The 15406-nt window shown below is 46.4% G+C and overlaps 1 protein-coding gene across 1 annotated transcript in view; it reads right to left on the reverse strand.

Moving 5' to 3' along the window:
- SWAP70 (switching B cell complex subunit SWAP70) overlaps window positions 1–15406 on the reverse strand; it is a 146305-nt gene that overhangs the window by 44935 nt on the left and 85964 nt on the right. The window contains exon 3 of the mRNA XM_088464160.1: window positions 4871–5047. Within this exon, the coding sequence (XP_088320286.1) occupies window positions 4871–5047 (177 nt within the window). The remainder of the gene's footprint in view (window positions 1–4870; window positions 5048–15406) is intronic.

Below are 15406 nucleotides of genomic sequence, written 5' to 3' on the forward strand. Positions count from 1 at the left end.
AGTCGTCACGTCAGCAACTACAACAGGGAATTGTAATAAAACAGAAAATGAGAAACAAAAAAATATATATATATAAATTAGGGGCCTATTCATCAACACTAAAATAACGTTTTAAGGACATTTTCCTTAAATAACGTTATTTTGGTATTCATGAACAGACTTAGCACAGGAGATATCACAGATATCTCCTTGCTAAGTTCCCCTGCGTTAATTTCCACACTCCCCATACATTAGTACATTAGTATGGGTATATTAGTACATTAGTATGGGGATGTGGAAATTGTGGTATTCATCAAATTCCGAAAATTATGAATTTTCGGAATTTGATGCAGTTACTATTTGCCACTGTGAGGTGGCGAATAGCAGAATCGACTTACCTGTATCCGCGTGTGCAGGTCCCCCGACGAGTCCCTCCAGCGCTCTGCTCCGTCCTCAGGCTCTGGAGGCTGGTCTGTCATGTGTGCTCCCCAGCAGAGCACAAGAAAGTTTAGAAAAAAAAAAGGGGGGGGTTTTATTCTAATCTGTCATGTGGTCTGCTGGGAAACCACATGACAGACCAACAGGACGGAGCCGGAGGCTGCTGCGCGGACAGGTAAGTCGGGGGGGGGAGGTGAGCGGAGGGGGGAGGGGGGTTACACAAACTTAAAGCATCTGTAGGCAGTGCTGCGCATGCGCTGGTTTTACAGATGTAACCGCATGCGCAGCACTGTTTCCAGATGCGATAAGGTAGTGTAGGCAGGGAAAAGTATCTATTTCCCGAAAAGCTGTCATCGCAAAAATGACAGCTTTTCGGAATAGATACTTATAGAGAGGTGGAATGATGTATTCCACCTATAATTAGGTAGAACTCCATGCGAGTTCTAAAGCTAATTATCTCTAGAGAATTTTTAGGTTTAATGAATAGGCCCCTTAATCTGAAATACAGAAACTCACCTATCTTCTATACTATTAAAGGGATTGTAACAGATCATAGATACAAGTTTTTATTACTTATAATAATTAATAAAATAATAATAGTAATTATTTATTATTATAGTTTTTATACACATATTTATTGTACTTCTATTTCGCTAGAAATTTTCTGAAAAATAAAATTGGGAATTTGGTGTCAGTAACTCCAAATTTACCTTTGTACGCAATCCATTTGCATTTTACAAATTTGTAGCCGCAATGGCATTAGCCTACATCTCTGAATCAGGCCTTGAAGCATTTGGGCTGAACCAATAGAAAAACACTAGATGGAGCCAATCCATTCATAAGCATCAGTAATATTACGATGCCTCAGTCATGTGACTGAGTAGTAGTAAATTGATAGGCTTTATTCTTCTCAGTGATGTCACTAGTTCTTAGTGAATGGATAGGCTGCATTCTCGTTGATGTTATGGGTTCCTAGTGAATAGTTAGGCTGCATTCTCAGTAATGTCACGGTTCCTAGCGAATGGTTAGACTCAGGGGCGTATCTTTAACGGGTGGACACACTGCACCCATATTTTTAATACTTACCTCTACAGAGTCCCACGTTGGTCCTAACAGTGCTGTAAAAATCGACTGTAAAACGGCCAATGTGGCCATTTTCCCAGCTTTTTGCACATGGGAAATCGCCCGTAAAATGGCTAATGCCCAGAGCCTACTGCTGCGCTCAGTGTGCTGCCAACCGCCGTAGAGAAAGGAGGGGGCCCCGGACGGAGACTGCACATGGGCCCCCTCCTCTCTTAATACGCCCCTGGTTAGGCTGCATTCTCAGTGATGTCATTGGCTCATAGCGAATGGATAAATTGCATTCTCAGTGATGTCACTGGTTCCTAGTGAAAGGATAGGGTGCATTCTCAGTGATGTCACTGGCTCCTAGTGAATGGATAGGCTGCATTCTCAGTGATGTCACTGGCTCCTAGTGAATGGATAGGGTGCATTCTCAGTGATGTCACTGGCTCCTAGTGAATGGATAGGCTGCATTCTCAGTGATGTCACTGGCTCCTAGTGAATGGATAGGGTGCATTCTCAGTGATGTCACTGGCTCCTAGTGAATGGATAGGGTGCATTCTCAGTGATGTCACTGGCTCCTAGTGAATGGATAGGCTGCATTCTCAGTGATGTCACTGGCTCCTAGTGAATGGATAGGCTGCATTCTCAGTGATGTCACTGGTTCCTAGTGAATGGATAGGGTGCATTCTCAGTGATGTCACCGGTTCCTAGTGAATGGATAGGCTGCATTCTCAGTGATGTCACTGGTTCCTAGTGAATGGATAGGGTGCATTCTCAGTGATGTCACTGGTTCCTAGTGAATGGATAGGCTGCATTCTCAGTGATGTCACTGGCTCCTAGTGAATGGATAGGCTGCATTCTCAGTGATGTCACCGGTTCCTAGTGAATGGATAGGCTGCATTCTCAGTAATGTCACTGGTTCCTAGTGAATGGATACGGTGCATTCTCAGTGATGTCACTGGTTCCTAGTGAATGGATAGGGTGCATTCTCAGTGATGTCACTGGTTCCTAGTGAATGGATAGGGTGCATTCTCAGTGATGTCACTGGTTCCTAGTGAACGGATAAACTGCATGCTCAGTGATGTCACTGGTTCCTAGTGAATGTATAGGCTGCATGCTCAGTGATGTCACTGGTTCCTAGTGAATGGATAGGCTGCATTCTCAGTGATGTCACTGGCTCCTAGTGAATGGATAGGCTGCATTCTCAGTGATGTCACTGGTTCCTAGTGAATGGATAGGCTGCATTCTCAGTGATGTCACTGGTTCCTAGTGAATGTATAGGCTGCATGCTCAGTGATGTCACTGGTTCCTAGTGAATGGATAGGCTGCATTCTCAGTGATGTTACCGGTTCCTAGTGAAAGGATAGGGTGCATTCTCAGTGATGTCACTGGTTCCTAGTGAATGTATAGGCTGCATGCTCAGTGATGTCACTGGTTCCTAGTGAATGGATAGGGTGCATTCTCAGTGATGTCACTGGTTCCTAGTGAATGGATAGGGTGCATTCTCAGTGATGTCACTGGTTCCTAGTGAATGGATAGGCTGCATTCTCAGTGATGTCACTGGCTCCTAGTGAATGGATAGGCTGCATGCTCAGTGATGTCACTGGTTCCTAGTGAATGTATAGGCTGCATGCTCAGTGATGTCACTGGTTCCTAGTGAATGTATAGGCTGCATGCTCAGTGATGTCACTGGTTCCTAGTGAATGTATAGGCTGCATGCTCAGTGATGTCACTGGTTCCTAGTGAATGTATAGGCTGCATGCTCAGTGATGTCACTGGTTCCTAGTGAATGGATAGGGTGCATTCTTAGTGATGTCACCGACTACAGGTGCATTCTGAATTCTGAATGAGGTCACTGGCAAGGGCAGTGTGTTGGGCTGCAGTGACAAGCAGCAGCAGTCCCCTCTGCCTGTGGGGGGGGGTGAGTGATCATAATGATTGTGCCCCCCATCCCGCCCCCCGGAATTGCACCAGGCTGAGGGGCTCACAGGGCCCCCTTCCCCAGTGCACAGCTCCACTTTGCAATTCTACAAAAAGGTATTTTTTTCTGTAAGGGGCAGCAGACTGAGAAACACTGGAGTGAGTGTCGGAAGCATGACTAAGTCTATATTTAGGAGGACTGGACTGTAGCTAGTACAGCTGTGACAGGCTCAGAGCTGTAGAGAGCTGTGCCGTGCCCTTGTACTTTCGGGGGCCTGACCTAATGTAAATTAAAAAATATAGTATTTACTGCATTGTGCTATCCACAGGGGGGCGCCATGTGCACCTCAGCCAGGGGCAAATCCAGGGGGGGGCGAACGATCAGTGTGATCGCTCAAACCCCCCCCCCCCCAACTCTAAACCCACACACACACAGCCAGAAGAGACTGTTGATGATGATCAGTGTCAGCAACCTCCCTGGTCCCACCGCAGCCCAGCTCACAGCAACGTGTACTGGGCTGGGGAGACACAGGGGCCTATTCATCAACACTAAATAATGTTTTTAAGGACATTTTCCTTAATTACCGTTATTTTAGTATCCATTAACACACTTAGTACAGGAGATATCACTGATATCTCCTGGTTAAGTTCGCCTGCGTTAATTTCCACACTCCCCATACATTAGTACATTAGTATGGGGATATGGAAATTATGCTATTCATCAAATTCTGAAAATTATGTATTTTCGGAATTTGATTGTTTCACTATACACCACTGTGAGGTGGCGTATAGTAGGTGGCACTTACCTGCTTTCAGCTGGGCAGGACCCCCAGCATCTTCCTCCGACTCTCTGTTCCGTCCTCTGGCTCAGATGGCTGCTCTGACACTGTGTTCTCCCATCAGAGCACAATAAAGTTTAGAAAAAATAAAAAGTTTTTTTTTTCCCTAAACTGTACTGTGTTCTGCCGGGAGAACACATGTCAGCACAGCAGACGGAGCCAGAGGCGGATGCCCGGGCAGGGGAGTCGGGGACGGGGGAGAGGTGAGCTGAGGGGGGAGCGGGGGCAGGTGAGCGGAGGGAGGAGGGGGGAGGACACACAAAATTACCGCAGCTGTAGGCAGTGCTGTGCATGCGCTGGTTTTACAGATGTAACAGCGCATGAACAGCACGTATTCCAGCTGCGGTAAGTTAGTGCAGAGAGGGATAACTATCTATTTCCTGAAAAGCTGTCATCGCAAAAATGACAGCTTTTCGGAATAGTTATGGAGAGGAGGAATGATGAATTCCTCCGGTAATTAGGTAGAACTCCATGCGAATTCTAAACCTAATTACCTCCAGAGAAAGTTTACGTATGAAGAATAGGCCCCATAGGCTGCTGCCACTGACAGGTAACAGAGGGAGGCTGGGCAGCGGAGCCAGGAATGCTATTCTTGCAGACTTGCTCATACAATAGTAGGTGGCACTTACCTCTTCAGGAACGATGGTCAGTGGGTACTTGTCATCTGACAGGAAGTTAAATATGGTCCACACTTTGAAGGCACTGTCATCACTTATGCACAGAGGGCTCCTAAGGACCATATGTTTCTTAGCACACAGAGTCCAGCACATTCTATAAAACTCCACCTTGTTAAAGTCTCCTTGTACCTGCAAAATAAAACAAAATGGTCATGTTACATTAATCTACTTAAGTAAAGAGCTATCAACTTCTGTTCAACTTTACACCGAGTCTCACCTCTCTTACACTTCCACCATATTCCCTATAAACCCTGAAATTTATGGTCTCTGATGTTCTGTCTGAACAATCCACAAGACAGGCCACCGCTGACCTATCCAATTAGATGTTGCCACTTTAAACGCCGGTATAACGCACAGTGCTCTGGGCTGTAGAGTCAGAAGGATGGAGCGTATAGAAGACACCTCACCATCCAGGTATTACTGTGTATACAATGCACTGAGCAAGCCTTCTTTATGTAGGTAAGTTCTCACTAACACAGCGCACTATGGCTATGGCTTGTCCCGGACTGACACTATCTGCAATTTCCTTATAGATGAAGGGTAATCATTGTAATCCGACTGTTAGAAAATATATTGTTCCTTCAGGAAGGATATTATGAACCAAAATAAAAAAAAAAGTAAAATGGTGCAAGATGCAAAATAGATTAATTTAAATCTACATATAGGAGACACGTATTCCTGCATCTAGAGGGGATTCCCCTTATATGGATAGTGTAAACGTTTCCAGGTGAGACAAGGACATTACAAGGGGCCCCACCTGAGTGCTGACTCTCCAGTATCATTACTGTGTTCACTGGTATGTAGATAACATAGGACTATTTCGGTTGGGTATGGGATGCCGGCACGTGGGATCCCGGTGGTCAGAATCCCGATTCCGCTATACCGACAGGGTTAGCATACTGACGTGTTATTAGTTAGACAATGTCTAGATAGACACCAGATGTTAGACAGTCAATAGTTAGACAGGGAAAAAAGTTAAACACAAACAAATATCAGATACATTAAAGCTAGACATGTAAAAAGTTTGACAAGTACGAAAGGTTGACAGGGTCAAAAGTTTGACATGAAATGGTCGACAATTATTATTTTTTTTTTGTTTTTAGCAGTAATCTTTACCCTAACCATAACCCTCCTCTTGGTGCCTAACGCTAACCCTCTCTCCTGGTGCCTAACCCTAACCGTGGGGGTAGGTGCCTAACCCTAACTGTGGGGGTAAGTGCCTAACCCTAACTGTGGGGGTAAATGCCTAACCCTAACCCTAAGAAAAAAAAAAAGTGTCGACCATTTTTCTGTCGATCTTTTGTACCTGTCGATCTTTTTACATGTCTAACTTTAGTGTGCGTGACTTTTGTCTGTGTCGAACTTTTATCCTTGTCTAACTATTAACTGTCTAACATCTGGTGTAACTAATTACTGTCTGTCTATAGTCCGGAACCCGTTGGTCGGTATGCTAACCTTCCCTCTCTACCTACCCTAACCTTAACCCTTCCCCGATGCCTGACCATAACCTCCTCCCCTAGTGCATAAACCTAATCTCCTCCTCCCCGCACCCTAAACCTCCCACCTTAGTGCCTAACCCTAACCCTTCTCTTAGTGCCTAAGTCTAACCCCTAAACCTATCCCTTACCTCAACCCCGCTACTTGATGGTATGCCGGCCCCCGGAATGCCGAACATATCCAAGCTCTACTACAGGCAGTGTAATACACACTGGATCTAGCAGCATATTTGCCTACTCTTCCGGAATGACCACGAGGCTCCGGAAAATAGGGTGGTGCTCCCAGCCACCGGAAGGTCTACAAGTCTCCCGGAGAAAGTGGGCGGCACAGGTGGCCAAAGATGCAATTGGTGTTCAATCACGTCATTGTGGCTCCGCCCCCAGCATAAGCGGGGGACGGGGCTATGATGACGCGATTGCATCATCACACCGCCAGACCCGCCCTCTTCAGCTGAGACCCACCTCATTCCGTCCCCAGACCCGCCCAACTTCGCTGATTCCCCCCACAGTGCCAACCTGGCTGCCACCTCCCGGAGGAGGCAGCCAAAAGGTTGGCAAGTATGCAGGGGCGTTTCTAGAGAGGAGGGGGCCCGTGTGCAGTGTCCGACATGGGCCGCCTCCTCTCCACCTGGCGGCCGGCAGCGCACTGAGCTGTGCGCGGCCAGCGCCAGAGTTATAGACTCTGGGCAGTAGAGTGTGCCCAGAGTCTATAGTGTCTGCACAGGTCACCGGGAAAATGACCGCGGTGGCCATTTTCCCTGTACTGCGCATACGACGGGAAATGGCCTCCGCAGCCATTTTCCAGTCATTTTACAGCGCCGGACGCCCGCGCCGACGTTGGACTCCGGAGAGGTAAGTAATGCTATGGGTGCAGGGTGTGCGATGCAGGGCACCCCTGGACCCAGGGGCCCGTGTTCCTCGCACACCCTGCACCCATTATAGATATGCCCCTGCAAGTATGTCTAGCAGTAACCAGTACAGAAGATTTCCCCCAGTTTGCACAAGCACCACCACATGTAGAGTATGCTCCCTGCCCTGTGACCATTGGCTAATCTCTAAACAAATCAATTCCTGGGGGGAAATTTACTAAGGGCCAATTCGCATAGATATCGCATGTCAAACCCAAATTCGTAAACCAAATCACAGCATCTCACCATCGGATGAAATATTGTTGGAATCACATCGACATCACCGCAAATTTACTACGAATCATGTTTGCAAACTCACACCCAAATCACTAAGCAATGCACGGAATGAATAGAGACAAAAACAAAGAATTGTGTTGATTTGAAGCCAGCACGGATCCGTGAGATCCCCACTTCCCAAAGAATCCGCGGTCTGGCCTGACTAGTTAGGGGGGAAATGAATGCTTTGGCCGAGGTACCCAGTGAAGCATCTTTCCCTGCTAGTAAGAGCTCGGTTCTGGTCCTGGAAATATGGGAGACCCTACTCATTTTTTTCCCTGTATTTTCAGCACCATGACTGTCTCAGGAGCATGGTGCTGGTTGTTGAAAATATGAGGGACCCCCAAGCCATTTTTTCCCTGTATTTTCACAACCAGGACCGTCTCACAAAGCCTGGTTCTTGTTGTGCCTTTTGGGGGGGATCCCATGATGATTTTGTTTTTTATTAATTAAACTTTTTAAATACACTTTTAACATAAAAGCCTGCACGGATCTCACTGAGCCGTGCAGATTTCGTAGCAAACATGCTCCTTTATCACAGCTAAATGCGCACAAATGTGACAATCTCCCAGCACGATTCCTCTCACCATCAGACAACACGAGTCAGCCCAACACGATTCTTAGTAATTTTGAGATTTAAAGGTAAAAACTTTCCGGCAATCAGGTGAGATTAAAGATCACGGCCCGGCACAATTCTTAGTAAATTTCCCGCCTGGAGCATTCACTGGACCCCACAGCTGATACTGATAGCTGGAGAGCAAACCGCAGCCATGGGAAAGGGAGGTCCACAAACATCCGTATTGACTGAGCCCCTTCTCCTTCACTTCAGTGTGCACACCGCGCCCAGTAATTACTGTATAGGAAAGTTGCATGCCTGCATTTTATTACAGAGCAGTAAAATTTCTCCTTGTCAAACTTCCCCATATGCACTTTACCTACATATGGCTCATAACTTGTTGAATGGAATACTATGTTAATGATCGTTTTGAAACTCTTCAGAACAACTTCTTAAACAGCAAAAAGCCCTGCTGACAGTCACGCGTTTCCGCAGGTTGTAAGGATGCTACCAGCGAAGCTATAGCACTGCCCTCTAGCTCACCATACCCTATATAGAGACGGCCCCTATGGAGAAGTACTGTAACTTGACCCTAAGGGGTCTATTCATCATCACTTAATTTCTACAAAAGCAGGTAAAAATTTACATTTTCCCCTACTTTTGTAGAAATTAAATTTTGGGGCCCCTTCATCATAAATGTAACGCAGGAGATATCACAGATATCTCCCCATACACTAGTATCACAGATATTTCCCCATACACTAGTATCACAGATATCTCCCCATACACTAGTATCACAGATATCTCCCCATACACTAGTATCACAGATATCTCCCCATACACTAGTATCACAGATATCTCCCCATACACTAGTATCACAGATATCTCCCCATACACTAGTATCACAGATATCTTCCCATACACTAGTATCACAGATATCTTCCCATACACTAGTATCACAGATATCTCCCCATACACTAGTATCACAGATATCTCCCCATACACTAGTATCAAGGATATCTCCCCATACACTAGTATCACAGATATCTCCCCATACACTAGTATCACAGATATCTCCCCATACACTAGTATCACAGATATCTCCCCATACACTAGTATCACAGATATCTCCCCATACACTAGTATCACAGATATCTTCCCATACACTAGTATCACAGATATCTCCCCATACACTAGTATCACAGATATCTCCCCATACACTAGTATCACAGATATCTTCCCATACACTAGTATCACAGATATCTTCCCATACACTAGTATCACAGATATCTCCCCATACACTAGTATCACAGATATCTCCCCATACACTAGTATCACAGATATCTCCCCATACACTAGTATCACAGATATCTCCCCATACACTAGTATCACAGATATCTCCCCATACACTAGTATCACAGATATCTCCCCATACACTAGTATCACAGATATCTTCCCATACACTAGTATCACAGATATCTCCCCATACACTAGTATCACAGATATCTTCCCATACACTAGTATCACAGATATCTTCCCATACACTAGAATCACAGATATCTCCCCATACACTAGTATCACAGATATCTCCCCATACACTAGTATCAAGGATATCTCCCCATACACTAGTATCACAGATATCTCCCCATACACTAGTATCACAGATATCTCCCCATACACTAGTATCACAGATATCTCCCCATACACTAGTATCACAGATATCTTCCCATACACTAGTATCACAGATATCTCCCCATACACTAGTATCACAGATATCTCCCCATACACTAGTATCACAGATATCTCCCCATACACTAGTATCACAGATATCTCCCCATACACTAGTATCACAGATATCTCCCCATACACTAGTATCACAGATATCTCCCCATACACTAGTATCACAGATATCTCCCCATACACTAGTATCACAGATATCTCCCCATACACTAGTATCACAGATATCTTCCCATACACTAGTATCACAGATATCTCCCCATACACTAGTATCACAGATATCTCCCCATACACTAGTATCACAGATATCTCCCCATACACTAGTATCACAGATATCTTCCCATACACTAGTATCACAGATATCTTCCCATACACTAGTATCACAGATATCTTCCCATACGCTAGTATCACAGATATCTTCCCATACGCTAGTATCACAGATATCTTCCCATACGCTAGTATCACAGATATCTCCCCATACGCTAGTATCACAGATATCTTCCCATACACTAGTATCACAGATATCTCCCCATACGCTAGTATCACAGATATCTTCCCATACGCTAGTATCACAGATATCTCCCCATACGCTAGTATCACAGATATCTTCCCATACGCTAGTATCACAGATATCTCCCCATACGCTAGTATCACAGATATCTTCCCATACGCTAGTATCACAGATATCTTCCCATACGCTAGTATCACAGATATCTTCCCATACGCTAGTATCACAGATATCTCCCCATACGCTAGTATCACAGATATCTCCCCATACACAAGTATCACAGATATCTTCCCATACACTAGTATCACAGTTATCTTCCCATACACTAGTATCACAGATATCTTCCCATACACAAGTATCACAGATATCTTCCCATACACTAGTATCACAGTTATCTTCCCATACACTAGTATCACAGATATCTTCCCATACACTAGTACAGGGGCGGATTGGGCCGCCGGGAAAGCGGGAGAGTTCCCGCTGGGCCGGTCCCTTGAACCCCTCTGCTGGGCTGGCCGACACTGCCTGCCGGCTGCCGCGCTTCCAGGAATGTAAACCGGAGGCTCCCAGCTACATCACTGTGCTGTGCAGTGTTCTACTCTCCCTCAATATAAATGCCCTTTTTGCTGAACCCTAGCCGCCCGCCGTCAGCCCCCTCAGCCTTAGCTTTCCGCCGTCAGCCGCCCGCCATCAGCCTCCTCAGCCGCCCGCCGTCAGCCTCCTCAGCCGCCCGCCGTCAGCCCCCTCAGCTGCCCGCCGTCAGCCCCCTCAGCCTTAGCTGTCCGCCGTCAGCCTTCTCAGCCACCCGCCGTCAGCCCTCTCAGCCTTAGCTGTCCGCCGTCAGCCCCCTCAGCCTCATCAGCCATCAGCTCCCCTGTCTAAATGAAATGATTAAGGTCTGGCCATCCTCCGGGGCTGCGGGAGCCGAGGTGAACCATGCAGGGTTGAAAGGGCAAGGGATGAGTGCAGGCTGCAACTGACTGTGTACAGTAGGACCTGGAGGAGCAGGACGTCACGTGGGTTACAGGAGCTATCCACTCATGTGCACACTGTCTGCTGTCAGCGTGAGAGGTAGGACCCATGCGGATAGAAGGTGACCCTGGCCCGGAGTGAAGGTAATTTGTGTTCAGCTTTCTAGTTTACAGCCCATCCTGCGCACTTATTCCCACCACTGCTCCCACCCTGCTCCTCACTACTACTCCCATCTTGCCCCTGCTGACCACTTTTACTTCCATCCTGCCCTGAACTACTACTACTCCCACCCTGCCCCCTGCTCCACACTACCAGTCCAACCCTGCCCCCTGCTCCACACAACTACTTTCTCCCTGCCCCCTGCTCCACACTACTACTCTCATCATGCCCCAGCTTTCCACTATTACATCCCGTCCCTACTATTATTCTCAGCCTGCCCCCTGCTCTGCACTACTACTATTCCAAGCCTGCCCCGCATTACTACTACTCCCATGCTGCCCCCACTCCCCACTACTATTCCCATCCTGCCCTTGATCTGCACTACTACTACTCCCATCCAACCCCCTCCTTCCCACTATTACTACTCCCGTCCTGCCCTTGCAACCCGCTACTTCTGCATTCTGACCCCAGCAGTGGCAGAGTGTATGGAGCTCATGCTCCAGGAGCTGGCTTCGGTGGTGGCGATTGACTAACCAGACTACCCCATGGCCTCACAATGCAGTACCCACCCTAACTACCATCCCTGCCTCTGGAACATACCAGTAACCCACCCTACCCCCAGGCTTCCGGATTTTACCCTACTCCCTGGCCCCGTAGACATACAATATCCCCCCAGGCCAGGGACATACACTACCCACCATACCTCCTGGCCACAGGGACGTACACTGCTCACCCTATTTTTTTATTGTGGAGGCCAATTTGTTTTAATTTTTTCCTGCTGGGGCCAATGTTTTTTTTTTTTTTTTAATCTGTGGGGGCCAATGTGTGCTATGTTTTCTTGTGGGGGCTAATGTGTATTTTGTTTTTCTTGTGGGGGCTAATGTGTATTTTGGGGGTTTTTTTACCTGCCGGGGGGTGTCAGTCTGTCTTATTGCTTTCTGTAGGTGCCATGTGTTTTTTTTTTCCTGTCGAGGGTCAGTGTGTTTTATTGTTTGCTGCAGGGGTTCAGTGTGTTTTATTGTTTTCTGTAGGGGGGTCAGTGTGTTTCTTTTCTCCTGTGGGGGTCAATATGTTTTATTATTTTTTTGTGGGGGCCAATGTTGTTTTATTGCTTTCTGTAAGGGCCACTGTGATTGTTGTTTTTTTTTCCTGTGGGGGCCAATGTTTTTTTTTTTGTGCATTGCTCTTCCTCGGCGCATGTGTGTGAGTTACACTGCGCATGCGTCCTGATGATGTTCGCACAGAGTTGCAGACGGATTCAGACGCATGCACCAAGTGTATTAGAAATGTTTTGGGGGCTCCTGGGCAGTTACAGGGGGTTGGCTATAGAGACGCTGTATTACTCACATTGGAGGCCATACACAGACTGATGATCTGCATATAGCATAGGGCTGGTGAAAGTTTAAATGGCGCAACCGACGGTGGCGTCTAAAGATGCTCAAAGCATAATTGCTGTAGGTGTCTTAGTCCTTGCTTGTTCAAAAGCACTTATGTACACCAGGGAAGGGCATTGTAGCGTAATTAGCATAGAGTTGCAGACCCAACTGCAAAAGACATAAGAAAGCCTCCAACTGTGTCCAACGTAAGAAATCAGGCCATATGAGGAGGGGTCCTGCCCCCCTTGACAGACGCCACCCCCTCAAAAGATCCCACCCCCATTAGGGCTGCTTCCATAAATTTCCCAGGCTGGTTTTTCATCCCAATCCGCCCCTGCACTAGTATCACAGATATCTTCCCATACACAAGTATCACAGATATCTTCCCATACACTAGTATCACAGATATCTCCCCATACACTAGTATCACAGATATCTTCCCATACACTAGTATCACAGATATCTCCCCATACACTAGTATCACAGATATCTCCCCATACACTAGTATCACAGGTATCTCCCCATACACTAGTATCACAGGTATCTCCCCATACACTAGTATCACAGATATCTTCCCATACACTAGTATCACAGATATCTTCCCATACACTAGTATCACAGATATCTCCCCATACACTAGTATCACAGATATCTTCCCATACACAAGTATCACAGATATCTTCCCATACACTAGTATCACAGATATCTTCCCATACACTAGTATCACAGTTATCTTCCCATACACTAGTATCACAGATATCTCCCCATACACTAGTATCACAGATATCTCCCCATACACTAATATCACAGATATCGTCCCATACACTAGTATCACAGATATCTCCCCATACACTAGTATCACAGATATCTCCCCATACACTAGTATCACAGATATCTCCCCATACACTAGTATCACAGATATCTTCCCATACACTAGTGTCACGGATATCTTCCCCAGGCTTGCCTACCCTCCCGATTTGGCCGGGAGCCTCCTGATTATCGGGTGCCGCTCCCGCCCCCCCCCGGGAAGCCAGGCAAGCCTCCCGCAAGCCGCCATCCCTCCCTACCCCGCCCTGCAGAGTTACTAGTAAAACCCCCGCAGCAGGGGGGGGCCCGGTGACGCGATTCGAGCTCAATCGCGTCACCGTTGCCCTGCCCCCCGCTTTACAATGCCGTTTACTCCGGCATTGTGAAGAGGGGGTGGAGCCACGATGACGTGATCACACTGGCCACGCCCCTGCAACAACATTATCGTGCGGCCACGCCCCCCGCTGTAAGCTGCCATTCAGCCCCCTCCCGGAAGGAGGGAGCTGAATGTCGGCAAGTATGATCTCCCCATACACTAGTATCACAGATATCTCCTTTCACTCTCAATGTATCCCGCTGTCCCCATACACTAGTATCACAGATATCTCCTACTTGCCTTTCTCTCCCGATGTGGCCTGCTGTCCCCATACACTAGTATCCAGATATTTCCTGCTTACCTTTCTATCCCGGAATGGCCCGATGTCCCCATACACTAGTATCACAGATATCTCCCCATACACTAGTATCACAGATATCTCCCCATACACTAGTATCACAGATATCTCCCCATACACTAGTATCACAGATATCTTCCCATACACTAGTATCACAGATATCTCCCCATACACTAGTATCACAGATATCTTCCCATACACTAGTATCACAGATATCTTCCCATACACTAGTATCACAGATATCTCCCCATACACTAGTATCACAGATATCTCCCCATACACTAGTATCAAGGATATCTCCCCATACACTAGTATCACAGATATCTCCCCATACACTAGTATCACAGATATCTCCCCATACACTAGTATCACAGATATCTCCCCATACACTAGTATCACAGATATCTTCCCATACACTAGTATCACAGATATCTCCCCATACACTAGTATCACAGATATCTCCCCATACACTAGTATCACAGATATCTTCCCATACACTAGTATCACAGATATCTTCCCATACACTAGTATCACAGATATCTCCCCATACACTAGTATCACAGATATCTCCCCATACACTAGTATCACAGATATCTCCCCATACACTAGTATCACAGATATCTCCCCATACACTAGTATCACAGATATCTCCCCATACACTAGTATCACAGATATCTCCCCATACACTAGTATCACAGATATCTTCCCATACACTAGTATCACAGATATCTCCCCATACACTAGTATCACAGATATCTTCCCATACACTAGTATCACAGATATCTTCCCATACACTAGTATCACAGATATCTCCCCATACACTAGTATCACAGATATCTCCCCATACACTAGTATCAAGGATATCTCCCCATACACTAGTATCACAGATATCTCCCCATACACTAGTATCACAGATATCTCCCCATACACTAGTATCACAGATATCTCCCCATACACTAGTATCACAGATATCTTCCCATACACTAGTATCACAGATATCTCCCCATACACTAGTATCA

This window comes from Taudactylus pleione, unplaced genomic scaffold (genome assembly GCF_031769625.1).
Source record: "Taudactylus pleione unplaced genomic scaffold, aTauple2 ptg001598l, whole genome shotgun sequence".
NCBI lineage: Eukaryota > Metazoa > Chordata > Amphibia > Anura > Myobatrachidae > Taudactylus > Taudactylus pleione.